This window comes from Canis aureus, chromosome 32 (assembly GCF_053574225.1).
Source record: "Canis aureus isolate CA01 chromosome 32, VMU_Caureus_v.1.0, whole genome shotgun sequence".
Lineage (NCBI taxonomy): Eukaryota > Metazoa > Chordata > Mammalia > Carnivora > Canidae > Canis > Canis aureus.
Genome location: NC_135642.1, coordinates 15,105,532 through 15,132,277, shown reverse-complemented (window position 1 = coordinate 15,132,277; position 26,746 = coordinate 15,105,532). Strand labels below are relative to the sequence as shown.

At 50.9% G+C, this 26,746-nt stretch overlaps 2 protein-coding genes across 7 annotated transcripts in view; one reads left to right on the top strand and one right to left on the bottom strand.

The window, feature by feature from the left end:
* Nucleotides 1-935: 935 nt before the first annotated feature.
* MAP1A (microtubule associated protein 1A) lies at nucleotides 936-21,776 on the bottom strand. The gene is made up of 7 exons (XM_077880827.1): nucleotides 21,524-21,776; nucleotides 20,238-20,339; nucleotides 11,848-11,930; nucleotides 11,441-11,581; nucleotides 3,067-11,224; nucleotides 2,693-2,913; nucleotides 936-2,493 (listed from the first exon to the last, which is right to left on the bottom strand). The coding sequence occupies exons 1-7, from the start codon at nucleotides 21,759-21,761 to the stop codon at nucleotides 2,338-2,340; spliced, it is 9,099 nt and encodes a 3,032-aa protein (XP_077736953.1). The 5' UTR covers nucleotides 21,762-21,776; the 3' UTR covers nucleotides 936-2,337.
* Nucleotides 21,777-22,115: 339 nt separating this feature from the next.
* TP53BP1 (tumor protein p53 binding protein 1) overlaps nucleotides 22,116-26,746 on the top strand; it is a 99,410-nt gene continuing 94,779 nt past the window's right edge. For 2 of the 6 annotated variants that reach the window (XM_077880830.1, XM_077880829.1), the window contains exon 1: nucleotides 22,151-22,355. The gene's annotated coding sequence lies outside the window, so the exon portion shown is untranslated. Of the gene's footprint in view, nucleotides 22,356-26,746 lie in introns of all 6 variants that reach the window. The other 4 variants (XR_013370111.1, XR_013370112.1, XM_077880831.1 and 1 more) reach the window with 4 other exon arrangements.

The following is a 26,746-nucleotide window of genomic DNA, read 5'->3' as shown; positions in this document are numbered from 1 at the left end:
TCTTGTGAATTCAAGAATTCACTATAAATCTAGAAATCCATCACGTCTATGACTGAATTGATCTGAACCCGTCAAAAGCTGCTGTAGTTGAATGAGAAGGGATTATAAAATAAAGAGATCAGGCATCCTAGGAGGTCCCTATGGCAGTCAGCCCACCATCCCAAAATGTCTTCAATGAGCAGTGTTAGGGAGAGACTTTCTCTGTGAAGCACCAGTTGGATACTTGCTTTCTCACCAGATCCTTGGAATCACACTCTTAATTTTTCACTCTGATGCTTTAGAGTAATTGGCAGGAGGAGCTGATATAGAGGGGTTATGGTTTTTCTTTACCTCATTGACATTTAAATTGGGAAAGCCCAGAACCCTGGGAGGGCTGGAATATCCCCTTCCCCATATATTTACATTCACAACTTGGCCTCTCTTGATATACCCAGGACTATAAAGGGTTTCCCTTCAGGGCAAAATCCAGCATTTACTCAGTGGAAGTCCTAACTGCACTGGTGAGTGCTCTTTACAACCTCAACAGGCTCTGGATCTCTTAGGGCTTCTCAACTCTTTGCCTCTTTGGTGTTCCCTTACCCGGGGTATCTAATGCTGGTTGTTCAGTCCACAGCTCTTAACCCCAAAGTATGCTGATTCTCTTCCCAGAACCCCTGCCCCTCTTCCCCCCCCCCAAACCAAATGTATCTCCCCACTCTAGGTCCCTCTTCCTCATACTCCAGTGTTCTCATTTTCAGAAATTATGCTGGCTCCCCATATCTTTTTCTCCCTTCATCCATCCTGTTTTTTGGCTTCCCTAGGTCCTGGAGTTGCTTCCAGTTTTCAAAGACATTGAGATAAATGACAATGCTGGGAGAAGCAGAGAGGTAGAAGCCAAGGCCCAGCAACTAAGCAATGTGTAGAGTCAGAAAAAGCCTAAGCAGCACCACAGCATCTGTAATGAACTTGATTTTATTGTTAGAGTTGGAGGCGGCTCCATTACAGCAGCTGGGAACTATAGCAGGGAAGTGTGGGGAGGAGCAGAGCACAGCGGCACGGGGAGGGTGGGAGCTAGGAAGAACACAGGCCGGCTCATTTTGGTTTCCACACAGTCATTTGGCAGAGAAGCCGAGCCCTGACAAGCGTCTGGATTTCTCAGTCTGGTAGTAGTCTGGCAGGGCTGCTCATTGGCTTGCTTGGGGAGAGGTCCTCTCCTGGGGTGGTTTTTCAGCCTGTTTTCATCTTACTCAGTAGGAGGTCAGCTTTAGCTCAGCTTCGTCTCCTTCTTCCCTTCCTCCCTCTCATTTTCCCCAAGTTCTCTGGCATGGCCTCTACCTCCCAGATCCTCTGTCCAAGAGTTTGGGGCTGGAAAGGCAGCCAGTGTTCCCATTTCAGCTGCAGGATGGCATAGTGGAATGTTGGGGGAGTCACACATTGCTAGGGTGTCAAATGTTGGGATGTCAGGCAGTGGCTTATTTTTAACCCATTACACACCAGGCCACAGCAGATGACCACATGCAGAGAAGCCAAGCAAGGGGATGAAAAGGGATGAGGATACTTGGAATGGGTGGGTGAAAACTTCAAAAGGTCAGGGAGCTTGGAAGAATTCTGGGATTGGGGCTGGGCTCTCCTTGCCCCTTTGTGCTGCCCAATAGGCCTGGTCTGGGCACAGCTCTGGGATGTGAATGGTATGAAGCAGGGGCTGGAAGGATAAGCAACTTTCTTCTCTCACCAGTCTATTGGTCAAAAGAGCTTCAAGTTTTGGATTGAGACATTCAGATATGGAGGGAAGCAGTGGGACAGTGTAGCAGCGGCATACCCCTAGACCCCTGCTGGAACCCAGACCCTGGTGGGTAAGAGAATGGGAAATGGAGGAAAGGGCGCAGCTCTGGGCACCTCACTGACAGAATCCTGCCCCCAGGTCACATAAATTACTACTGGAGATCCTTCCTTAGGATGCTAAATAAATAAAGAGGTCCCTGGGTTGGGGATATGATCTCCCTCCATGAGGGAGTAGGTTGCTGAGACCCATCCTTACTCCCCATCCAATTCTAACACTTGGTAGTGTTAGGAGAGGGTGTTACTCCAGGGTTCTCAGGCATAAGATGATCTCCTATCCTAATTTTGTACCCTCCTATCCTCTCCCTGTTGCCTTTGGTTTTGAAACTCCTCTCGGGTATGGATGAGGGGGAGGGTCAACCCCTCTATTTAGCCCAGCCCAAGTTCCCACAATAAGACATCCTGTCCCCTGTCTCCCCCACCCCAGCTCCCATGTCCCTCAACCCCAAAGGACTCAGCAATAGCCATTCTCTAAGGGAGCTGGGGGAGCAGATCCTTGGGGAAAGGAGAATGGTTCTTTCAGAACTCAATCTTGCAGGCTGGGAAGGACTCATCCTGCATGACCACGGTGCTGCTGCTGGCCAGGACTAGGACGTTCAGTTGTTGCTGCTGCTCATGAGTCTGCTGGTACCACTCACGAGTCACCTCTGTGTCATGAGTAGGGATTAGAGTCACCTAGGAGGGAGATAAGAAATGCCTGATGTGACAACGTGAAAGGAAGTGAGGAGGATGGGACATCATGCCTGATGGTCTAGGAAGTAGTCCCACTGCCCATAGTAAAGGTTCAGTCCTTTTATGAATAGAGATTGTGTTCCACCATTGCCTCTAAGTAAGCTTTAACTAGGCCTCCTCTTTGGCATCCCTTGCCACTCACCTGAAGATTCTCCCCCCACTGGGCCTTGCCCTCCAGCAGTGCATCCAGCACAGCCCGGCTCGGCTCGCCATTGACAGGGTCATTCCCACTGACCACATAGTAGGATGCACGCACTCGACGAAAGAAGTCAAGGTCAGCAGTCTTGCCACTACAATGATTCGGGATATAGGCGAGATCCACGTATACAGGAGGGCCAGAGCCGCCCTTGGAACCCAAGGCTGCTGTAGAGACAAGCCAGGACTCATTGGAGAGGTAAAGTAGAGAACACTTTTAGCAATCTTCTTCCTTCCACAATCCCTCCTACTCCTGGAGTCTCTGACCAGCCACACCCAACCTCAACCCACCGTCTCTCCCACTGTTCATGTTATACTTACCTGGTCCTGTTTTGAGTCCATTGACTAGGCCTTTGGACATAGGGCTGTGTCCATCCTTTTCTTCTGCTGGGGTGACCTGGCTTGGAGTGCTGCGTGGTCGGGGTGGGACCCGGGATGCGCGATCTGCAGGCCCTTTACCAGGAGTGGGTGAGCGTTTTCCCCGAAGATCCAGACGCCGGGCAGGAGATGCTGGCTTGGCTCTGCTAGGGGCCCTGCGCCCTACTCTCCCCTGTGCCTTCTCCTTCTCCCGTAGCTTTTCTACCCTTCCAGATTCTGAACTGAGCCCCTCAGGGTCAGCCATGCACACATCAGGGCGAGGAGGGGATGGGCGAGGGTCTGGTTGAGGGATAGGGGGTGGGTCATGGCCAGGCCTGGGATGGTGAGTTCCACTGACCCCCCCAGCTTTGTCCACAGGCAGGAAGTCCCCATCTTCATCTGAGTCGAGGGCTGCCTCAGCTGTGATGGATGGACACTCCTCAGTTTCTGGTGGAACATCAGAATCTGATTGTGAGGAGCCTGAGTCACTGGCTGATGTTGGAGGTGTCTCATCAGCCACAGGGCATGGACCCCCTGTGGTCCCTGGGCCCCCTGCCCGGCGCCGCCCCCCTTTCCCAATTAGCCGAGCTTCTTCAGTTGAGAGGTCACCTTCATCTGTGGATCGGGACAGAGGTGGGTTCAGAAAGGATGGGGAGAGTTCCTCAGGGTGGGGCCGGGGCTCAGCAGCACATCCTTGGGGCCCAGCCTCAGTCTCAGGGGAGACACTTCTGGGTTGGCCTCCAGAAGCCCCTCCTGGGCACAGTGGCTGCTCAGGGGAAAGCAGTGTGTCAGGCCGGGAACTCCTCTCGGCTCCCTCAGGCCAGTCCCCACGTTCCCAGGCAGGGCAGGTCTCAACTGCTTCTTCCTCAGCCTTGGCCAGGGCAGGGCCTGGGGGTTTAGGGCTGGTTTCAGGGCCATTGGTAGCACAATCCGCAGAGGGACTCTGGGAAGGGCTTGGCATCTTGGTGGGGGCTCCTGTGCATTCCAGGCGACAGGGCAGAGTGCTATCATCCACGTCTCCAGGCAAGCTTGGAGCTGGAGCTGGGGCCAAGTCCAGTGAAGCTGGAGGTGCTGGGCTCAGAGGAGTGACGTCCCAGAGGCTGTGGGCAGCTGGTTCCATTCCTGGTACCAGCTCTCCAGAGCCCCGTTCTGCAGCCTCCAGGCCAGGAGGGAAGTGTTCAGCCACACTTGAAATCACAGGTGTGGTGGCTTCAGAGGAGGAGCCTTCAGACAGGACTGGTGAAGCAGGTCGTGGCAGACTAGAGAGGAGAGGGGCCCCAGGAGAGCTGGGTGATGGGAGCTGGGGCAGTGAAGAGTCCAGGCTGGGGGCCTTGGTCACTTCTAGGTATTCATCATGCCGGACTCTGGTGGGGGGCCCTGGAGCCAGAGCCAGAGCTCTGTCCCCAGAGAAGGCGAGGGAGCCACAGGGTGCCGAGCGGGGTTCAGCAGGAGAGGGCAGCTGTGGGGGAGCTGGCTGCAATGAGGAGAAACCAAAGGCTGAAGCAGGGAAGTCCAGGCTGGGTCGGGCAGGACCCAGGTGTGAGTCCAAGGTAGGGCTGGCATGTGCCTCACTTTCAGGCCACAATGTGGGGGGCCCTGCAGAAATGGGGTGAGGGGGACTTGGGGACTGGGGCTCTTTCTCTGGCTGTTCCCGAGCTCCCTTCTCCAGCTCTGAGTCACTAGTGCTGTCATCCCAGTGACCCTGGCCTGACTCCTTGGGAGATGGGGTTCTCCTATCTGGGCTACAGCTCAGGATATTACCATTCAGAGGGGGGCTTGGGCCTTTGCTCAGGGGGATAGGAACACGGGGGGGCACTGCAGGTGGGGTAAGGCTGGGCTCCACACTTGGCCCTGGCTCAGGCTCCTGCCTGGGGGGTAAAGTGGGTCCTGCCAGTGCTGCATAGCTAAAGGTTGGAGTGTCAGATTGGAGACTCTTGGGCGAGACAGGGGATGAAAGTTCCTTCTCTGCAGATGGGTTTCGGCCAGCAGCCTCCTCCTTGGCTGAGATGCGTGGGGGCCAATCCCCAGCTGCTCCAAGTGGAGGCTCTCTAGTGGGGCATGCAGGGCCAAGCCCAGTAAGCATCATCTGCTCATAGATGTCTGCATACTGAAAACTTCTCTCATCAGGATAGGGTGTGGGTTCTCTCTGCTCAGGCTCCATCTGCTCAGGCTCCTTGGTGGCATGGCTCTCGATGGCTTCTGGGACCTTGGAGCTTTGAGGGCTGCTGCCAGGAACTCCAGCTCCACCTTCTTCCTCCCTTTCCCCTTCAGCCTTGCGGTAGTCCTTCCCCAAGGGAGAATATGGCCCACCTTCCAACTCAGCTGCTGCCTCCTGCACTGCAGCCACCACACTGTCATACTCATTTGTGCCCCAGGAGAAGGGCGCAGGAGTGTGTGGTTCTGGGGCAGGTGTGGGAGGAGCTGGAGCTGGGGAGAGGGGTACAGGGGGCAGGGGTCTGTCCTTGGGTACCCATGGTGGGATGTCAGCCAGCCACGAGGGGGTGGCGGGTTCAGTCCTCATGGATGGCATGGGCTCAGACTCTGCGATAGGGCTTTCTTGTCCCGGGGCTGGAGGAACCCTCTGTCCAACCATCTCAGGTGGGGAGGCTGGAGGAGAGATGATCTCAAAAGGGGAGCGGGTCAGCTTGTCCTCTTCCTCTGGTGGCAGCCCAACTGGTGACTCAGCAAGCCAGCGCTCCACTTCCAGCCCCTTCTGTGGTGAGGGCTCCTGGAAACCCTTGAAGTCTGAGACCCAGGGGCTCTGGGGCGTGTGCTCCAATGGGGGCACTTCTTGTTCATCATCTGGTCCTTCATCAAGGAAAGTGCTCTCCCGCTCTTCTGTGTACCGTGGCCGGGCACCCTGGCCATCCAACTCATGAGGAAACCAGACCTTGCGCTCACAGCTCAGGTCCCTCCAGTACGTGTCCTGTTCCAGGCCCACATCCTCTCTGCTCCTCCAGTACCTGTCCTCCTGCTCAGGAGATGTGTCCTCCCATGTCTGGGCAGGCTCCTTCTGTTCTCCAGCTGGCTCCCCTCTGGACGGAGAGGTTTCTTGCCACTCCTGGACCACACCCTGCTCCTTCCAGTACTTCTCTTCCTGATCCTGGACCTTGTCCTGCACTGGGCTCTCTTCTAGACCCAGAGCTTTGGTCTTCTCTAGCACAGCTTCTTCCTTCTGTTGGACAGCCTCAGCTTTTTCTGGAGATTTTTCCTCTAGGACCTTCTCCTTTGGTTTCATGGTTTTATCCTCCTGCACTGGGCTCGCCTGCTCCTGAGTTTTGTCCTTGTCCTCCAAAGCTTTATCTTTCTGTTCAACAGCCTTAATGTTTGGTTCCAGGGCTTCATCTTTCTGTCCTAAGGCCCAGTATTTTTGTTCTAAGGCCTCATCCTTCTTTTCCAAGGCCTCATCCTCCTGTCCTTGAGCCTTGCCTTTTTGTTCCAAGTCTATGTCTTTTTGTTCTAAAGTCTTATCCTTCAGTGCATGAGCCTTGTCCTTTTGTTCAAGGACTTCATCTGTCTGTCCTAAGGCCTTGCCCTTCAGTTCAGGGACCTTGTCCTCTGGAGTCTTATCTTTGTATTCAATATCTCTGACTTTTTGTTCTAAAGTTTCATCTTTTTCTTCTGGGATCTTGTCCTCCTCTGCCAGAACCTTGTCTTTTTGTTCTAAGTGTTCATCTTTTAGTTCCAGGGCCTTGTCTTTCTGTTCCAGGAGGACTGTGTCCCTTTGTTCTAAGTCTCTGCCTTTTTGTTCTAAAGCCTTATCCTGCTGTTCTATGGCCTTGTTCTTTTCTTCCAGAGCCTTATCTTTCTGACCAATGGTCGTATCCTTTTGCTCTACAAAAATATCCTTCTGCTCCAGAGTTTTGTCCTGCTGTAAGACTTCATCTTTTGGTTCAGGTGCCTTGTCCCTCTGGTCTGGTGTTCTGTCTTTCAACTCTGGAGCTTTACTTTCCCACTCCATGGCAATGCCCTCCATGGCAGGGCTTGGCAAAGATTCAGAACTCTTGGTGAGGGAGCTATCAGGTGTCAGAATGTGCTCACCAGGGCTTGTGATCACACCAGGAGAGTGCTTCCCATCTCCCAACAATGTAGAATGAAAGAAGGGGGGGCGGGTGGGTAATTTTCCATCAGGGCTATGATCTGTGATGCCTGCCAAAGCAGTGGTCTCATCTGTGGGAGGCAACACTGTGGCTGCACAGGGTTCTGGAATAGATGCAGGCACTAGGTGGTGAGAGATGTCCTCAGCCTGCATCAGAGGCCCCTTTTCTTCCTTTCCAAGGCTTAGTTCCCCAAACTGGAGGGTGCCAAGGCTTTCTGGAGAGAGCTGCTTAGAAGAGATATCCAGAGAGGTCTCCTTGCTGGGACTCTCTTCTGAGAGAGAAAGTGACTGGGTGTCTTCTGGAGATACCTCTGGCCAAAGGCCTTTGTGTAGGTGCTGCTCTGTCAGGCCACAGGCAGACCTGGGGGTGGCTTCTTGGTTGCCTGTGTCTGGAGAGACCACACTGAGTACAGACACGGACTCTGCATCTTCAGGGGAGAGGCTTTGGTCAGGAAATTGGAGCACCTCACCTTTCTGAGTTTCACCAGGTTCTTGCAGTGATGTTCTCAAATCTCTGGGAAGGACTTCTGTTCCCAGAATTGGGCCTGTGGGCTCTCCTGCCTCCACAGTCTCAAAGACTATTGCTTTGTCCTGTTCTGGCAACAGTTGGATAGTACAGCCTGTATGTCCCCCAACAATGCTGACAGGTGCTTCCTGGGCATGGGGGCTCCTGGGAGGAGGTATCTTAACCTCCTCCACTAGTGTGACCTCTTTAGGCCCTGGCTTAACTATCTGCTCTGTAGCATCTTCCTTACCCACACCTAGTGTACATCTAGTTCCTTCCCAGGAGCCTGCTTCCTGAAAGTCTTGGGGCTCAGACTTTTCTTCCACTGGGGACTGATGAAAGGGTGTGTGGGTGGCACTTGGTGGGCCAGATGGTGGAGGCGAGGCCATCTTCACCGTGCTATCATCTGGGCTGAGGCAGCGTTCCTCTGCTTCTCCAAGGACTGGTTCCCCTGGATGTAGAGTATGCCCAGGGGCACCAAATATTGGGACTCCATATTGACTGGGAAGTTTCTCAGACATCTCTACATTTGTGGTCTCCTCCTCTTCCTCTTCCACGGCTTTCTCTCCAGGCAAGCCTCTCCCTAGAATCTCTCCTTTCTTCTCTGACTCCCCAGTCACAGAGAAATCCTCACAGGGTGGTGATTTGAAGCCTTTGTCTTCTTCCAGTGAGGAGGTGGGTGAGATAGTACCAGCTGATGGCACATAATCCAAGCCCTGAGTGGCTTCAGTGCGGGATGAGGGGATGCTTGTGACTGTGTCAAGCAGCAAGGAGCTCTTGCCTGTCTCCTCTGTCTGGGGAGCTGTGAGTGAAGCCACAGACTGATCTTCAGCCACAGATGTGGCAAAGGAAGAAAGCTTGTCGCACTCAGTGATTGAGGTGGCCGAGGACACGTGTTCCTCTTCAGCCAAAGGGGCAGCCACCATGTTGGGGGGGTAGGTGAGTTCAGTCTCTGGTGCTCCATAGCCTTTGCTGGAGGTGGCAGGAACAGCACTGTCCGTAGGCTGGCTAGCCTCAAAGGGGCCAGGACCATCAGGCCCAGGGAGGTCATATGTACTTGTAGGAAATCTAGGCGGAGCTGGGCGCTCCTCTGGCTCATCATGAATCTCCTCATCTGAGATGGTCTGCTCTGTCTCTGAGTAGCCAGGGATTGTTTCATCCTGGATGTAAGAGACATGCTCAGTGGCTCCTGCAGGTGTGGCCAGACTGCTTAGGAATGATGAGGTCTCCTTTTCAGGAGCCTTGCCCTGGAGTCCTACCTCCCGGCCCCCAAGGGCCTCCCTGCCCCTTGGAGTTGCCTTCAAGGCTTCCTGCATATGTTTTTGGTAAAAATCTTCAGCCTTCGTCTCTTCCTCTTCCTCCTCATCTGAAGGGTGCAACTCCTCCATTTCTTCTAACTCAGCTTTCTCTATCACATCCTCCTTTACCTCGGGTTCACTTTCCTCTCTAGCTTCTGTTCTATCAGGGAGCACCTCTGCTTCCTTTGGCTTCTTTTCCTCCCAGGTATCTTTCTCTTCCTCTGTCTCAGCCCCTGAGTCTGGGCCTCTATCCTTGCCACCTTGTTCTTCAGGGATGTCTGGGACAACCTCTCTCTCCTTCATTATAAGCTCTTCTTGTTCCAGCCCTGGGACAGAAGGTGGTATCCCCTGGCCAGTTGTACGTGGGGGTCCCTCCTCTGCAGTGTCTGGAGGGAGTGGTTTCTCCCCTAGTCCTGTGTCCCTTTGTTCAGCCAGCAACCCCCTCTCCTCACGCTTCATCTCCTCAAAGTCCTGTGTGAGGTCCTCTGGTGAAGACAGAGCTAGCTCCCTGTGCCCACTGACTGTTGAGGGTGGTGCAGCCCCCTTCTGGGCTGGGGGTGTCCGGGGCTCAGAGGACAGCTCCTTCTCTGCACGGGCAACCCGACTCTTGTCCATTTTGACCCTGCCAGGGGCCTTGGCTTTGTACAGGGTCTTACGCACCTCAGGGGTAAAGGGCTTCAGGTCTGGCTTGGAAATTTTCTTGACCTCAGGTTTAGTATCTTTCCTCTTCTCTTCCTTCTTGGCATCCTTCTTCTCCTCCTTCCTTCCTTCATCCTTCTTGAGCTCCTTCCTCTCCTTCTTGATCTCTTTTTTCTCTTTGTCTTTTTTCTCTTCCAACTTTGATATCTTTTCTTTCAGGTGCTTCTTCCCCACTTTGTCTTTTATCAGTTTTCGCTTCTCTGCCTTCAGTGCCTCACTCGACTCTGTCCTCACCCTCTCAGGCTTGGCAGGCTTCTCTGGGGGCTTCTCAGATGACTCTTTTACTTTTTTCTCTGTTTTGGCTAACTCCTTGGCCAGTTCTGAGCGGGCTTCCTTGGCTCCCTCTTCGGCCACCTCCTCCCGTTTGGCCAGCTTGCTCACAGCTGTCTTGGCGGTGGCCTTGAGGCTCTCCTTGCTGTCAGCCCGCTGTTTGATTTTGCTAGGTTTGAGATTGGCAGGCACAGCACCAGAGGCTAAGTCCTTTTGTGTAGCCACAGGGTACCGCAGGAAGTCCAGGTGCCGAAGCTTTTCCAGGCCTTCCAAGATCTTGTTCTGGGGAGCATTCCCTGGAAAAAGCACACGTACAATTTTCTCAGTGGGGTTGGCTGGTAGCCAGACCACTAGAGCAGTGATAGAGGTCAGGTAGGGCACGGAGATCTCAGCCTCTTTCCCATTAGCTAGCACAATGCCTGTCTTAGCTTTACTATTGCCTGCCCACTTTTGCATGAGAAACTGCATCTCCTTGCTGTCCTTGACAGGATTGAGGACATACATGTCCAGCCGGCCCACACCCATCTTATGGAAGAGGGTCAGTGGCTCAATGGTGTTGCTGACCACACGATATAGAGGTTCAGCCTGGATGCCCAGACGGTTTAGGTGTTGCAGAGTGAGGCAGGCCTCCTCAATGCTGCGCTTGGCTTTCCGGGAGGCATCAGGCAGCCTCAGTTTATCCGGCACATTGAAGAAAACAACTCCAAGCTCAGGGGAGATGAGGTTCTTCACCCAGTCACTGTAGCTGCTAGAGCCCTGGGACTGCTCCTCCTCCAATTCTGCCACTTTGCGCTGTAGGAGTCCATTGATACCTGGCAGGTTGTCTGCCCCGATGTGTGTGAGCAGCACTGAGTCAATGCGGTCCAGGTGCCGCACCAGCTTCCAGAAGCAGGACTTGCGATCAGAACCACCATCCACCAAGATGTTGAAACCGTTGACGGCAAAGAGGGCAGAGTCTCCGCGGCCACCAGGGAAGATGTAGCAGCAAGGTTTGGAGAGCTTGAGGAAGCCCCCTGAGGTGGGGGGCTCTAGCAGGTCAAAGGGAGATGGCACATCCACAGTCTCAGAGACATATTCGGAGAACTCAGCCACACCATCCATGGTGGGCAGTGTGGGCTCAGGGTTTAGTCGAAGGTGCAGGGTCTCTTGGGAACTGGATAGTCCCAGGTGGCTCCAATCACCCTCCCCTAAGCAGGAAACAGTGAGGAAGGCCTGGATCCCAGGGTCTCTATTGCTGAGCAATTGGGCAATCTAGAAGAATGGGAGATGAAAGGCTGATTAGGCCAGGTAGAAACCTGGGGTTTGTCTTAACCTTAGATTCAATCTGTTAGTCTCCACCTCTTCGTGAGGGGATTTCCTCCTACCTTTCTGCCAGAGTTCCCTCTGGTCAAGCAACATGAGATTTTTCCCATTCTTGGATCCCTCTCCATATTCCATTCCTACCAGATACACAGATGTGGAACTTACCTCTGGGTTGTGAAGGACCTGGGCAAAGTTTTGATAAGAGTAGGTGCCACTCTGTAGGATGAGGTCTCCTCCAGGCTCTAAACTTTGTCCACTCAAGATCAGTAGTTTGTGAGCTGATGGACTGCTAAGGAGATGGTGAAGCTAGAATGGAAAGACAAGAGTGGTCACAGATGTAGGAAACCCAGGGAAAGGGCACTGGATGTTCCTGTTTCCCCTCAGTACTGCAAGGACACATTCCCCACTGGTAGGCCCACAACATCTCCAGTGTGGGGCTGGGGATCATAAGGCAGCTTAGATGGTTTGAAGCCAAGTCCAGGAATTCTTGGCCTTATAGCAGTAGTACTGGCAGGGGTGGGTTACAGCACTTCCAGCAAGCTCTCGTGGCAAGGCTCAGGCCCTGGTCTTACCTCAGAGCTGATGCTTTCGGCACTGGGGTTTACCAGGATGATGGTCTCTAGGATCTCACTCTGGTGGGAGAGGGTCCTCTGGCCTGAGGGAGGGAGAGATGTAGGATTTTGTATTGAAGAGAGTGGGTATAGACGGAAAGGGAGACATTGTGTGGGGCAGGAGAGAAAAGAATGTACTATCAGAAAATCGGGCTGAGGGGCGAGAACCCAGCTATGCTTAGATCCTGCCACTTTGGATACTGCTGAGTAAGATCTGGAACTGGCTCCTCCAGCCCTTCCCTTTCAGGGTTTCCTCCTCCCCTCTCCCACACTGGCAGTCTTCTCACTCCCTTCATCTGCCACACCCTCTGCCTGCTCAGTCTGGTACCCCCACCCCCTCTGCCTGGACCTTCTGCCTCAGGCTGCCCTATTGACAAGAAGCTTTTGTCCCTCTCGAGCACTAAGCTCCTGGTGCTGCCTGGGGATGGGGGGCTCAGCGGAGGGAGGGCTCTGGGGATCATGATCCTCTCAGCTCTCTCTTCTCACTAGCCTGCCCCTGCCCTGGGCTTTCATGCCAGCAGAATGCCTGGAAATAAGGACATAGATGCTTCTTTGCAATGTCTACAGACTCCCCATCCCCCTTTCCATCCCCTATCCAAGGCCAGAATTCTCATTCCAAAAGACTCGGTTTCTATCTATCTAAAACTTTGGGGTTTTACAATTAGAAACAGGACTCTAATTTCTCGTTCTGTTTTGTACTTCCGCAGAGGCCAAGTCTGCACTTACAAACATGTACACAATCATCAAAGGTTTCACAGCTCCCTCTCCCCACCCCACCTCCATATTCCCAGCTGCAAGAGAGGCCTGCTCCACGGCCCCAAGCCCCACCCCTTGTGAACAGTTTCTTCTCTCCTCCTTGCCCCTCTCCTCTGGGCCCTCTACCATGGAGACAGCGGCAGGCCACAAACTGGAGTTGCGGGGCCGCAGACAAGAAACAAGGAAAGAGAGACTCAGTGTTTCCCAGGCCACAGAGAAAGACAAGGCAGCCTCAAATCCCCTATCGACTTCCCTTCTTCGGACTCACAGGAAACACCAAGCAGTGTAGCCAAGAAAGAATGTGGCAGGTTCAAAGATTCTAAAGAAGGAGGATGCTGCCCTTCCTAACTGCAGTGCCCCGTGGAATTACCTTGCAAACAGAGTTTAATACATGGCCTGGGGAGTGGGCCGCCTTGAAGATATTGGTGGGAAAGTTCATAATCTGTCCCCTACACCCTCTTCTGGGACCCAGCTCTCTCCTCTTCCTGGGGCTTGGACTAGAGAGGCCTAGGACCAGGGCCTTTGCTAAAACGGAGAGCCCTAGCACCAGGATCCAGCAGCTCTGGCAGCAGGGGCCTGCACTTGCAGCTGTGGATGATGACCTCAGGGACAGTGGGTGGGGCCCAGGAGGAGTTCAAGGGTTCTCTTCTATGAACTTGGGAACTGAGGGAAGCTTTGAGGTCAGTTCAGAGGATGAGCACCACCTCAGAGACAGTCCAGAGCAAGGCTTGGGCAGGTGAGGGGTATCAAGGTTCAGGGAAGGGCCAGGCTAGCTGGAGGCCAGTCAGAGACATAGGCAATTCCTACCCTCCCCACAGCATATAAGCACAGGGCCACACACTGAAGCCAGGAGGGTCTGAAGAGAAGTATCTGCGGTACAGACTGATCTTTCTAGCTACTACTCTTCCTCCCTCCATGCCTCACAGTCCCCACAGTCACAGTATAACCACTAGACCTCTCTGATCCCTGTTCTCTTCCTGGCAAAAGACCCTATTTCTCACCCATGTGCTCTCCAATTCTGACTGGCAACTACATGGTCTATATTCTGCACCTCTCCTCTTGAGGTCTGGGAGAAAGCCCTATTTCTTCTGCCCCCCTAGCAATCCCACTGAAGGAATTGACTTGTTTTTCCTTTTCCTATGTAAAGGACTTCTGGGGGGGGGGCACTTCCCCTCGGCCAGTGATGGGGTGGAAGTGGGCTGGGGTGCTGAGGCTGAGCAGGCAGGAGGGCAGGTGTCTCCGCAGTGAGGCAGAAGGGGAGGGGGGGCCGCTTGGGCAGCTGCAGTATGCCGCAGTGTGTGAGTGTGTGTGAGTGTGCGCGCTGAGCTCAGACTCCAGCTCCGCCCCCACCCCCCACCCCAGCATGACAAGTCATTTTCTTGGCTGCCTCTGCATGGGGGGTGAGAAGGGGGGGACGCAGAGAGGGAGAAGAAACTGGCGCCTCTGTTCCAGAGCCCCCATCTTGGGAAGAGAAGCCGAGATTGGGTGGGGGTGGGGCTGAGACTTGGAACCTGTGGGGTTGACAGGACTGGGAATGCAGGGCAGCTGCTGGGGAGGGAATGCTCTCAATCTCCGGAGTGGCCTCACAATCTCCAGAGGGAGCCAAAAGCGGGGGCTTAGAATCCTGGTCTCAAGCTGGTTGCAGGAAATGGGAAGCGGGGAGCCCACAGCAAATAGGTTGGTCTGCAAAGAGGCGCATGCCACGTCTCAATGACCCTCTTTTCCCTTTTTTTTTCCCACAGTGTCCCCCACCTTCCCTTACTTGGCAAAAACTCGCTCTCCTGCTCACCCTCAGCATAGGAGCAGCTGAGCAATCCAGCAGCTGACACGAAGAGACCCTCCCATTAGGCGCATTCCCATAACATCCGCCTTTCCTTCAGATTCTTCTGCCTTTGCTCAAAGACATAACCCTCAAACTCCTCCAGCACCGCGGCCTGCCAGGCAGAGCCAGTGACACCACCCTCTGCTGCTGCCCCTAGACCAGTGTCTCTCAACCCAGCCCAGCCTGAGAGGTGGACTGTCACAGTCCCGGACCCCACTGGCCTCCACCTGGTCCTGGGTCCAGGCTGACCCCACAGCAAGTACCGTTCATCATCTCTCTCGGTTCCCACACACACCTTGCCCATCCTGCTGGGCTAATTTCAAACACACCAGATTAGGCATCACAACTCCTTTTCCCGTTACCCCTATTGCAGCAACCCCCAGCCCCCCATGCAAAGCCCTCTGGTTAGGTTCTTACCCTGGGGTGTGGGCGGGAGCCCCTCATGGAGGCTGCAGCTCCGGCCTCAGCCGGCAGCTTCAGGGAAGAGTCTGCCGCACTTGGGGTGGGAGTGGGGGGGGCGCTTGATGGGGAGGGCGGTGCCTGGGCGGGGAAGAGGGGCTGGTCCATGACGAGGCACTGGAGACTTAACTGTTTCTTTGCCCTCATAATGTCAGTGTGCCGGTGCTTCTGTTTGACTCTGGGGGGCCGATGAGTTGTCTAGCATCTCAAAGAGCCTGGGTGGTCTCCAATGGCCCACAGGGCTCTTCTACCCCCAGCGCTGTTTAGTCAAGAAATACTCTTTTAGCATCAGCCAAAAGACCAAAGCCCTGTGCTATGGCACACTGCAGGGATACAGGAGGTATGGGCTGCCTGGGCCCTCCCCCTTCCCTCAGGAACCATCTGCCGCCTCTCCCCTCAGACCCAGGGAATGACCTTCAATTCCTGGAGGAACTGGAGACAGAGGGGCTAGGGACTGCAAGAATGAAGAGTGAGGGGGACTGCTTGAGATGAAGGCTGGGGATGGGGCTGTGTTGAGCTATGTGGGCTTCTGAGCCACAGCTGCAGATACCAGGGGAGGAGAAATAAGTCTCATTTTAGATTGCAGGGTAGGTTGAAATTCTGGAGTGGACACATGGTCCCTAGCCCATTTGGGTTGGGGCACAGGGACCCTGGGAGCTGCATGTAGTTCTATGTCAATGCAACACGGCACAGTAGCCATACTTGGAATTCTTGGGTCATTGAATGTAAAGAGTCTGGGCGCTTTCTGCTTTTCAGTGAAAGAGTTAACAGGGACTGAGGAGGATCATCAGGGCCCCAGGCCCAAGCAAGATTTTATTACTATAGGCCAATTATTAAGTGCAACATAAAGTACTCTTTGGGTTAAAAAAAAATCTCATGACTTTGTGGGGTATCGGGTCCCTGTGCTCTCCTTGTTTCTGTACTTTTCTATTTCTCTCTGATATCTCTTTCTTATACTATCTTAATCCTTCCAATGTTGGCTCTGTTTCCTAGTCTCTACCTCTGTCTCAGGACTCAAAAGAATCCAAGGGAGAGCTCTAGCACACAGGTGTAACCTGGTGATGCTCATGCTCCCACAGAATCCTTCCTTGCCCTCTTCCCTTCCACCAACCATCGGAGTCCTGGCCAACCCCTAATGTCTTCCACACATTGACATCCACCCACTCAAACCCCAGCACCAGCCCCACCCTTGCCCCAGACTGCCAAGAGCTGCCTTTGAAGGTCAGAGAAGCCAAAATAGTCTCTGCACTCAGCATCCTCCATCCCCCCCTTAACTGTAGCCAGAGGAGAGGAGGAGCTGAGTCACCAGAACTGGGAGGGGGGAGGAGGGAGAACAGAGGAGGAGGAATCCTTGCTCAGATCCGGAGATGCAAAGCAGCAACATGGCAACAGCCCCATTTGGATGGAGGAGGCCATCTGCAGAGATACACAACACAAACCAGGCTGAGTTCTGAGCATCACAAAAGGAAAACACTTCCCTTCTGCGACTTCATATTTCTTATTTCTCCCCACCTCAAACCTTCTATCTCCTACCTGCTTTCTAGGGCTCTCTAGAGTGTGTTAAGAGGGAAACTTGAGTAGACATTTGGCTTGAGAACAAAATCACATTTCCCAGCCTAGTGCAGAGCCCACCCTTCTTCTCAGCTGCTCCCCCCAAGGGTCACACCCTGGGCATGGTTCCAACTCACACTGAAGTTTTCCTTCAGCCTTCATCCTCTGAACAGCCACTCACCACAACTGACCCTCCACCTGCTGTGCTCCTAGGCTCTGATGCCTTGAAATGGTGAGATGCCAAAGGGAAAGAGGCCTGAGCTCAGACACAAAATGTGAGCAGAAGTCCTGGATTTGAGACCTGTCTCTACCATTTTATTAATCATGCTGTAAAACAAGCCACTTAACCTCTCTGAAAGCTTGCTTCCTGGACTATAAAAAATGAGTATAATGTTAATACCATCCTCTAATAATGCAGGGAGGAATGAATGGCATAAAAGATGAAAAAGTGCTCCATTCCTAGAATCCTAAGCCTTCACTGTACAAATGCCATTAGAAGTCTATCTTCCTTTTGTGGAAGATTTATGATCAGGGAAATCCTAAATCAGAATCTCAGACCAGACCAACTCTAGCCATACCCTTAGTTCTTAGGTAAATCCAGAATTGGAGATGCCTGCAGGAAGGGCCTTAAAATACTATTTACATTTGCTGCTTTCCTATTTCAGATAGCAATGGAGACCTCAAGTTGTAGGGGCCAATGAGCTACTATATTAAAACAGAATGGGGGCACCTGGGTGGCTCACTGGTTGAGCATCTGCCTCCGCTCAGGTCCTGATCCCGGGGTCCTAGGATCGAGACCCACATCAGGCTCCCCACAGGAAGCCTGCTTCTCCCTCTGCCTGTGTCTCTGCCTTTCTCTCTGTGTCTCCCATGAATAAATAAACAAAATCTTAAAAAGGAAAAAAAAAAACAGAATGGCTTTCCTGTTTGCAGAAGTAACAGAACTACCACCTTCAGAGCACATCAGTGGTAAGGAAGAGTCACACAGAAGGCCTATAAACTGGTCCTTCAGTGTGTTTTTTAGAGTCTTAAAAAATCAATCATGACTTATAAATTATGAAAGTCTCTCCCTTTCCTATAGGTACCCAATAGTAGAAGTATCAGAGTGTTGTTTAAACTCAGTTTTCCAGGGCATCTAGGTGGCTCAGTGGGTTAAGTGTTTGCCTTTGGCTCAGGTCATGATCTCAGAGTTCCAGGGATCCAGCCCTGCTTCAGGCTCCTCACTCAGCAGGGAGTCTGCTTCTCCCTCTCCCCTTCCCCCTGCTCATACATACTTTCTCTCTTAGATAAATAAATGAATTTTTTTTAAACCTCAGTATTACACTGTCCTATTAGTTTCTGGCTTTGTTTTAAAATGCTTAGAAGCTCCAGATTGTCTGCAGGATTTAGAAAGGAAGATTCCAAGTCACCATAGGGGTCTATCTGGCACAAAATTCACCTGGTAAAGCCTTTACCGGATTTGACCACTAGAAGGAGCTGGGCCACTGACTCTCCATCAGTGGGTCCTTCTGTTTCTGTGTTCCAGGGAGTGAGGAGTGGATAGTGGATAGGAATGATTGCACTTGCCCTGACACCATAGGATACATGTTTGTCACCTTTCTCAGCTTTTTGTCTCATGGTTGAGAAGTGAGAAGGTATTGGCCAAGCCTATGGGGTGGGCAAAAGGATTAAGTCATAACATACTATATACCCTTGAGCCCACCCCAGCAGCCTGGTTCCCCTTGCCTCTCTTCAAATAGGAGGGCGGGGCAGTGTCTGCAGCTGCTCTGGACTGACTGTTGTTTGTGGGGACAGCTGAAAGAGGAGCCAGCAGGGGTGGGGCTGTGGCTGTCTTGAGCCCTGTGGGTTTTTCCAGGAAATTCTCCACCGTTCTCCAGGGACATAGACAGGCCACCATGAAAATGTCCAAACCTAAAAAAAAATCAATATGCTAAAAGAAGCCCTGTTCTTGGGAGTATTGCCCTATGCTCCTGGGGGACACTATGGCAAAACCCTTTGATTAAAAAAAGGTCAAGTAGGTGGTTTTTTTTTTTTTTTAAGATTTTATTTATTTATTCATGAGAGACACAGAGAGAAAGGCAGAGACATAGGCAGGCTCCCCTCCTGCAGGGAGCCTGATGAGGGACTCGATCAATGGACCTGGGATCACACCTTGAGTCAAAGGCAGATAGATGCTCAACTGCTGAGCCACCCAAGCGTCCCAAGTAGGTATTTACATATCAGTGCTTATTTCTGGGAGATGCCTAAGGGTAACTATGCATCTCTTTGTATCTTCCCAAGGATCCCCGCATGTCAATCTGAAGAATGGCTAGCATTTTGGTTTAAGTTCTGTTCATTCTTACACCATCCCAGAAAGCAGCCTAGTCTTAAGTTTCTGTAGTCCAGAGGACAAAGTTAGAGAAGTCAGTGTGAATTGTTAACATCAGCAGATACCCCCCAAATTTCAATTCACTCATTAATTCCACCTGCTGTCATCCTCTTATCCAGCTTGCACCAGAGACCCTAGGAGTAATAAATTGCAAAACCGTCGATTTTCAATCATCAGTGCTAATGTAGGAAGCCGTGAAATAAATAATCCTAAACATAATGCAGTGTCGAAGCAGCGAGTGGCTAGCTTCACAGGAAGCCAGTCACATCAAGGAGATGCCAGCTTCACATTTTTTAAAATGCTGCACATATTCCTAGGATAATGGAACATTAGTCATGTTAACTCTTTCATATCCTCTCTCTAGGAGCATCCCTAGAGGACTCAGTGATCAGGGAAATGACTAAAGCTGTGGCACTTAGCAGGAGGAGTATGAAGAGAAGGGGAGGTGATTATCCACTACACTGGATAATTGAGAACCATCTGTATAACATACAGTGTCAGTCACTTGGTGGCAGTGACTGTTGAGTTGGTTGGATTTTATATTTCATAAAGGCACTAGGACGTGGATTGGTGTGTCAGCATGATACCGATATCATGACCAGATGCCCAACACTTTTATAATGGGATATAGGACTTTCTGCAGTCTCCTCACAGATATGGATGGAATGATAGCTCCTAAAATATTTTCTCAAATTTCTAACCAATTTCTCCCACCCAGCAGAATGGGAAACTGAATCCTGCAAACTGATCTCAGAGCCAAACCTCAGAGTGTGACTAGCTCTTGTAGGAGCAAATCTAGGAGACCCTGCTTCCACCCTGGATTTGGTGGTGCTCATCAGCCTTTGGTACCAGGATTCTGCTATGCTCTGGAGATCTGTTGGCTGAACCAAAGTCAAAGGAGCAACCAGAAATCCTAAAACCTGGAGTCCAAGGAAAGGTTGCTAAGCAAGGATCTGGGAAGGTGACTGGGGGACTCAAAGGTCTCTATAAAGGGAAGCAAGGAGGCTAGGATAAAAAAATAAAAATAAAAAAAGGAGGCTAGGATATACAGAAAGAGGCACACAAAAAGAGTGGATTTTTTGTGTGGGAGATGATTAATCACTCAAGAGAAGGATCTAATTCCCTTAGTACATGTCAACAGCTGTCCGTAAACCACCCTCTTCTCAGGTAGAAATTCTGCTTCCCAGGCTCCCTCCACTATTATACCATCTGTCTGCAAAGGGTACTGGGTATACAAGGATAGCTTTGGAGCTTTGCAGCTTTCCCCTCAAGAGTCCTTTCCTTCTGCCCAACCCAAACCTCCCACAAAGCCAGCTCTGCCAGGGAGGCTAGACATCTGTGCTTCTGTAACCAGCCCTCACCCAAAGAACTGAGACAAATGACACTAGTACTAACCTTTGACTTCTGAGGAGAAGTGAGCGAGGTGCCGGGTAATGAAGAGTCTCAATTGTTGGTTCAAGTCAAAGGATGATAAGTCAATGTTCCAGGAGAGAATCCCTGTGAGAGAAAAAGAAATAGGGCTCTAGGTAAGGTCAGTGGAGGTGGATTTAGCAGAATACTTCCAAAGCTCATAGAAGGGGTAAGGACAGGGAGAGGATAATGATCAGCCACACTGACGTCTTTAAGAAAGGTGGATGCTAGGGTGCTTGGGTGGCTCAGTGGTTGAACATCTGCCTTTGGCCCAGGTCATGATCCCAGGGTCTTAGGATCAAGTCCCACGTCAGGCTCCCTGTAGGGAGCCTGCTTCTCCCTCTGCCTATGTCTCTGCCTCTTTCTGTGTGTCTCTCATGATAAATAAATAAAATCTTAAAAAAAGAAAGAAAGAAGAAAGAAGAAAGAAGAAAGAAAGAAAGAAAGAAAGAAAGAAAGAAAGGTGGATGCTGCCCATGTCTCTTTCCCATCCTGTACCTTTCTTGATCTTTGCCTCAGCCAGAGAGACAAGGGCAGAGTTTAGGCTAAACCTGATCATTAATGAGTTTGTATGTAGTCATTTTCTTGCAGTTGCCCAGTTGTGATAGAAGTGACACTCAAGGGCCAGTTCCCAGATCCTGGGGGCTGCCTTCCTGGTCTTTACAGCTAAATAGCATTTAGACTCTCCTTCGATGCCCCCTCCTGCCTCCACCCCTCCGAGGCTGGCTTCCACCCGCAGGTGGCTCCGCAGCACTGCGCCACAGACAGGCCACTGGAGAGGGAGGTGAGGACCGAGGAGCTGTGGCCACAAAGGTCACTCTCTTAGGTTTACCGCTGGCACTAGGAGATTTAAGATTTGTCCGTGGCGTCCCGAAAGAACCCTGTTCCTGTTCAGGGACCCCAAAGAAGAAACTAAGGTAGGAACATGGACTCCAGGGGATGGTGAGGACTCTCAGGATATTTGGCCGGAAACACTGCGAATGAGAGGAGTGGGGCCAGTGGGGCCCCCGGGGGCTGATCGAGCTCCTCCGCTTCAAGGAGATTGCGGAACGCCGTGGGGTGTGCGGGAGGGATGGGAAAGCGAGATGTTTAGCAGCTAGAGACGATATGGGCGCGCGACGTGAAAGATGCAGGTGACCGGGGCTAATGATTCGGATTAAAGGAAGCGCAGAACTCAGTGCAACCTAGGGATGGAGAACGCAGACGCACGCGGATGGCGGAGAAGCATGGGATGGAGGATGCCCTCAAGCACAGCCAGGACAGCGGCTCACCTTGTTCAAGGTGGGCCCGCACGGCCCTCAGCTGACTCTCGGTACCGATATCACCGATCACGATGAGCAAAGAGTGTTTCCGCAGGTCCCAGCGTGCCGCCGCCCCCGCGGCTCCGGCCTCGCACAGCGGCTCCGCGGGGTCCTCAGGCGGCGGAGCGCCGGGGCTCCGGAGCCCCAGCCCGGGACTTGTCTCCATGGCAACGCCGCTAGGCCGCCGGGGCCCAGCCTCGGTCTCCATGGAAACCCCGTCGGGGCGCCAGGCCGGCCGCGTCCGCGGCGGGGAGAGCGTGCGCGGCTCTTAAAGGCAGGCGGCAGGGCCGGTTCATTGGCCGCTGCCTGTCGGGGGGCGGGGCCCTGGCGCCGCAGGGGCGGGCTCGGGCGGCGAAGCTCCGGCCCTGCGGACGCGGCGGCCGCGGGGTGGTGCTGCCCCCGCCGTCCCCCCTTCCCTTTTCTTAGGGCGCTCCCGCCCCGACTTGGGCAGGGTGGGGCTCTGAGGGAGCGGGTGGAGGGCGAGTCGGTTGCCTCGGCGCCGGAAGAAGCTTCTAGTTAGGATGTTTCCCGGATAAGTACTGTCTGGCGACTCCGCAGCCGCGCCCGCACGGGGGGAGCCATGTTGTCCCTCCTCTCTGGTTCCCAGTGTGTGTCGTTGACTCCATCTGCGCCGGTGTATTGTCATTGTCTGGTACTTTTTTTTTTTTTTTTGGTCTCTGCCTGCCGGGGTCCTAGAGTCCATCCTCGATTCACTTGTCCTCATTGCCCCCGGCCCGGGGAATGCTCAGGAAGGCGGCGCAGGATTGGAGGGACGGAATGACCTTCCAGCCCTGAGTCCCCGGTGAGTTGTTATTCCGAAGATAGTGGTTGGCTGGTCTCCATCCCTGCCGCGTGCAGGACTCCAGTGCAATGAGCTCAGACTGCAGCAAGGGGGATTTGAGTAAAACGCAGGAAAGACCTTCCCAACTACCAGTACTGTGACACAGTGAGTCGGGTAACCTTGGGAGACAGTGGTGTTACTTCCTCCGGGGAATTCTCGAAACAGGAGGGGCGATGTTCGAACCGAAGAGGGCTGACCTGTTCAAAACCAAGGAACCAGGGGATGGGAAAGAGGACTGGAGGCTGGCACTGTTTTACGACTGACTAGATCATTCTTGTAAAAATCATGTGTATGCTGTGTGCTGTTAAGTCTTCCCTCCCCCGTTCCTCTGTGTCCCCATCACCTACTCTGCACTCCAGCATCTTCTTTTACCCAAGATTCTGAATCATTCTCTACATATATGTATCAGATAGAGAATCTGTCTTTCACGCTTGAGCTCCAGCAGCACCTTTTTTTTTTATTTCCCCTCTCTCTCTCATTTGCCTTATACTTTGGGGATAGTACAGGGTGGAAAGGAGTACAGTTCCTAATTCTAATCCCCCTCCTCTCGAGGCCCTGAGGAGGATTAGACAGTGACTGCATATTAAGTACCTCACTGCAGCCCTAGTCCTTATCATGGAGCACGTGTGACAGCAAAACAGCCAGTCCATTCTGCAGTCAGCTTGGAATGCCCCTACTTGAAAACTAATATCTGTCAGTTTTATCTCAGTTTTTAAAAATGGATATGGCCCTGAAAATCCTTTTCGTAGCAGAGAAGGAGAAATAAAGAGTACTAGCAGAACATTAGATGGTGGTGGTGCTTCACCTTATATGACACATGAAGCCATGTTCTGCTACATCTCCAGCCCACCATTTGCAGATCTGAAAATGGCAAAGCTTGGAGAGATGTGCAGGCCTTCTCTTCCGCAATCAGACAAGAGTGCCACGGGAGGCAGAAAGCCAGAATAGGTTGTAGGGAGAAGGGGACAGTTTCCATAGCAACTGTAGAGATGAGGTCTTTAACTAGCACAGGGCCTTGGTATAAGGGTCAGCTGCAGTTAACCACAGGCTCTGCTTTCAAGTCTGACAAAGAGGCTAGACAATAGATCTGAATGGTATAGGGAGGGACCACACACTGATCAGATGATAAGGGCACAAATTCAGGTCTATGATCTCAGGCCCTGCTGGAATTAGGTTTTGTTAATTACAGCTGTAACAGCAGACTATGATAATACTAAAATTGCACATATATGCTCGATGAGCATTCAGCAGGCTGTTCTTTTAAAAGCAGAAAATGTCATAGAAAGATTGACTGCAGGTATCTCTTAATTACCCTACTCTTTCCTTGGTTAACAGTATCTCAGCCATTAGATGATGATCCTGGTATCATCATCATATTATCAGAAGATATTAAAAAAAAAGATATTTTCAAGCATCAAATGGCACACAGCACCATGTGCAAAAGGCTCTACGAAGAAAACTATGGAGTTTAACATCAGCATTTATGTTCCAGAATTAAAACACTCAAGACAGAAAACACTGACGTACATATGTAGAAGGCATAGAAAGCTGAATAAAAATATGAAAGAAATATATACATGAATTGCAAAGTATATAAAAACCTATTTTGTGTTTAGGAATAGTGTGCTGCAGCAGGAGCCTAATAGTCAAAGGATGTCATCAATCAAAGACTGGTCCAAAAAAAAAAAAAGACTGGTCCAAAGGGATTATTGGGCACCTGTGATATGCATGATTGTGAGGAACACACATTAAAGTGTGGTGGTTATAGAGCCCACTATAACCACTGATCACTGGAATGACCAAACATGATCTTGTGGGGACTCCCTTATTCTGTAGTTTCTTCCACACTCTTTTATCATGTAGGATTGGCAGATACAGTGAGTACAACCAATACTTTTCAAACTTTTTGTGATGAAGGACCCTTGAATTGTAGAAGGGATCACTAGGGATCTACCACTGAAAGGGGAGGTTAGAGGGGATGCAAATGGAAGACACTATTATAGGCTCTTTTCTTGGGTGTGTGCTACAGTGAATACACAACAGAAAACAGTGTAAATCTTAAACAATGTGAAAGGTAATGGTAGCCTTGGCTAAGTGTAAGCCAGTTAAGGGATTCTCAGACCTTTGCCAGTTCACAATATCTAGTGATAAATGATGGAATTGGTAAGTTATGCACATATTTAACAAAGTAGGAGGGGCATCTCCTAATTTTTTTCTGGAAATAATTTCATATTTGGCATTTAAATTTAAATTAAATTTAAAAATTTCATTGTCCTGGGATGCCTGGGTGGCTCAGCAGTTGAGTGTCTGTCTTTGGCTCAGGGCATGATCTTGGAGTCCCAGCATTGAGTCCAATTGGGCTCCCTGCATGGAGACTGCCTCTTCCCCTGCCTTTGTCTCTGCCTCTCTCCCTCTCTCTCTCTCTCTCTCTGTCTCTCATGAATAAATAAGTCAAATCTTTAAAGATAAAAATAAAATAAAAATTTCATTGTCCTCATGAGCAAATCAGAACTTTATTAGGATTACTTGCACTCATGTTGAATTATGTGTATGTGGGAGAGGAGGGCACTGTAATGCTTTTAATGCTTAGGGTCTCCACAGGACTTAAACCAGCTCTGATAATTCATAAAGAAAAGACACTGACTCCTCCCTCACTTCTGGCTTGATGGATGTCATTAGTTTTTCTGAGGATCTGAGCTCATTTGGCAGAATTCCAGCCTGCTCTGCTGGATTGCATGGTTTTATCAACTAAAATATCCAAAAGGAGCTGCATGCAGCTCAGATTCCCACTCTGTGCTCAGTTCTGCCTATAAAGCATTCTTTACACAGACAGAGGCGTGTTGGATTACAGGATTGCTGTGTCAGAGGTTTATCCTTGGCTTTTGGGGAAAATACTATGATCATAATGCATACCGGCAGCCATGGGGTCACCTCTTAGCGTGAACAGCTGGCTTATCTGCAGAGACACTGAGTAAAATAATCTCTAAAAAGGTTGAGGTGGAGGATAAATTTGCATTTATTACTATATCTGGCACACAGAGGAGGCCCAGAGTAATTATCTGTTGGATAATTTTCCTAATTACTATTTGTTAATATTAAGTAACAGGAAAAGCACAGGCACTGGATTTACTTTCTCCCTGCAGAGCATTTCAAAAGGACAATGAAGATAGTTACCATTTTCCTCTCTCACTTCCCACATTCTTTTGTTGAAGAAAATAATTCCCAAAAGTGAAAAAGAAACATTTATAGATACCTTTTTTCCTTATCCCTTCCATTAGCCCCAGAAGGTGGAAGTTAGTGTTTGGCTATGGCTAACATTTTCTTTTAGCCTTCTGAGCAAAGCTACTTCTTACTACAGGAACCTCAAAGGATTTTCTTGTGGTAGTAGAGATGATGGTGGTAAAGATAATCCAAACCTAAGTGTGTAACTTAGTTTTGAGGCCTATGCCTATGTGTGAATCAAATTTTACATCATTTAAATTTTTTTTTAATTTTTTAAAATTTTATTTATTCATGAGAGACACACAGAGAGAGGCAGAGACATAGGCAGAGGGAGAAACAGGCTGTCTATGGGTAGCCTGATGTGGGACTCAATCTCAGGACCCCAGGATCACAACCTGAGCCAAAGGCAGACGCTCAACCACTTCAGCCACTCAGGTGCCCCTACATTATTTTTTTTTAATTTTTTTTTTTAATTTTTTTTTTTTATTTATTTATGATAGTCACAGAGAGAGAGAGAGGCAGAGACACAGGCAGAGGGAGAAAGAAGCAGGCTCCATGCACCGGGAGCCCGACGTGGGATTCGATCCCGGGTCTCCAGGATCGCGCCCTGGGCCAAAGGCAGGCGCCAAACCGCTGCGCCACCCAGGGATCCCCCTACATTATTTTTTAAAGGTATTTGTAGAACAGAGTTACTTTCCTTGAAGGAATGCTTGGGTATGACAAGACCAGAATTACCTTTTCCTTTCCTTCTTAGCTCTTTCTTGAAGATCCTTTATAATATTCCCTAACTTCTCTTTTTAACATTACCTCTTGCAAATACTTTGCATTAACTCTTAGTCAGTTAATCTGAACCACTTGCCTTTCTCTCAGTCATTTCTTTTTTTTAAGGTTTTATTTATTTATTTATTTCAGAGTGCACAAGAGTGAGGTGAGGAGCAGAGGGAGAGAGAATCTCAAGCAGATTCCATGCTGAGTGTAGAATCTAAGTGGGGTTCAATCTCATGACCCTGAGATCATGACCTTGAACTGAAACCAGGAGTTGAACACTTAATTGACTGAGTTGCCCAAGCACCCTATCCCTCGATTGTTCTTATATTTTCTGTTCAGGTTGTCTCTTTTTCTTTGGATGC

Bases quoted from the DNA above. Each gene is read 5' to 3' on its own strand.
- MAP1A (XM_077880827.1), bottom strand. From the start codon at position 21,761: ATGGAGACCGAGGCTGGGCCCCGGCGGCCTAGCGGCGTTGCCATGGAG. The intron at 11,225-11,440 runs GTAAGTTCCACA...CCATTCTTCTAG, and splicing joins AGGTCCTTCACAACCCAGAG to ATTGCCCAATTGCTCAGCAA. The intron at 2,494-2,692 runs GTGAGTGGCAAG...TCTCCCTCCTAG, and splicing joins AGTGGGGGGAGAATCTTCAG to GTGACTCTAATCCCTACTCA.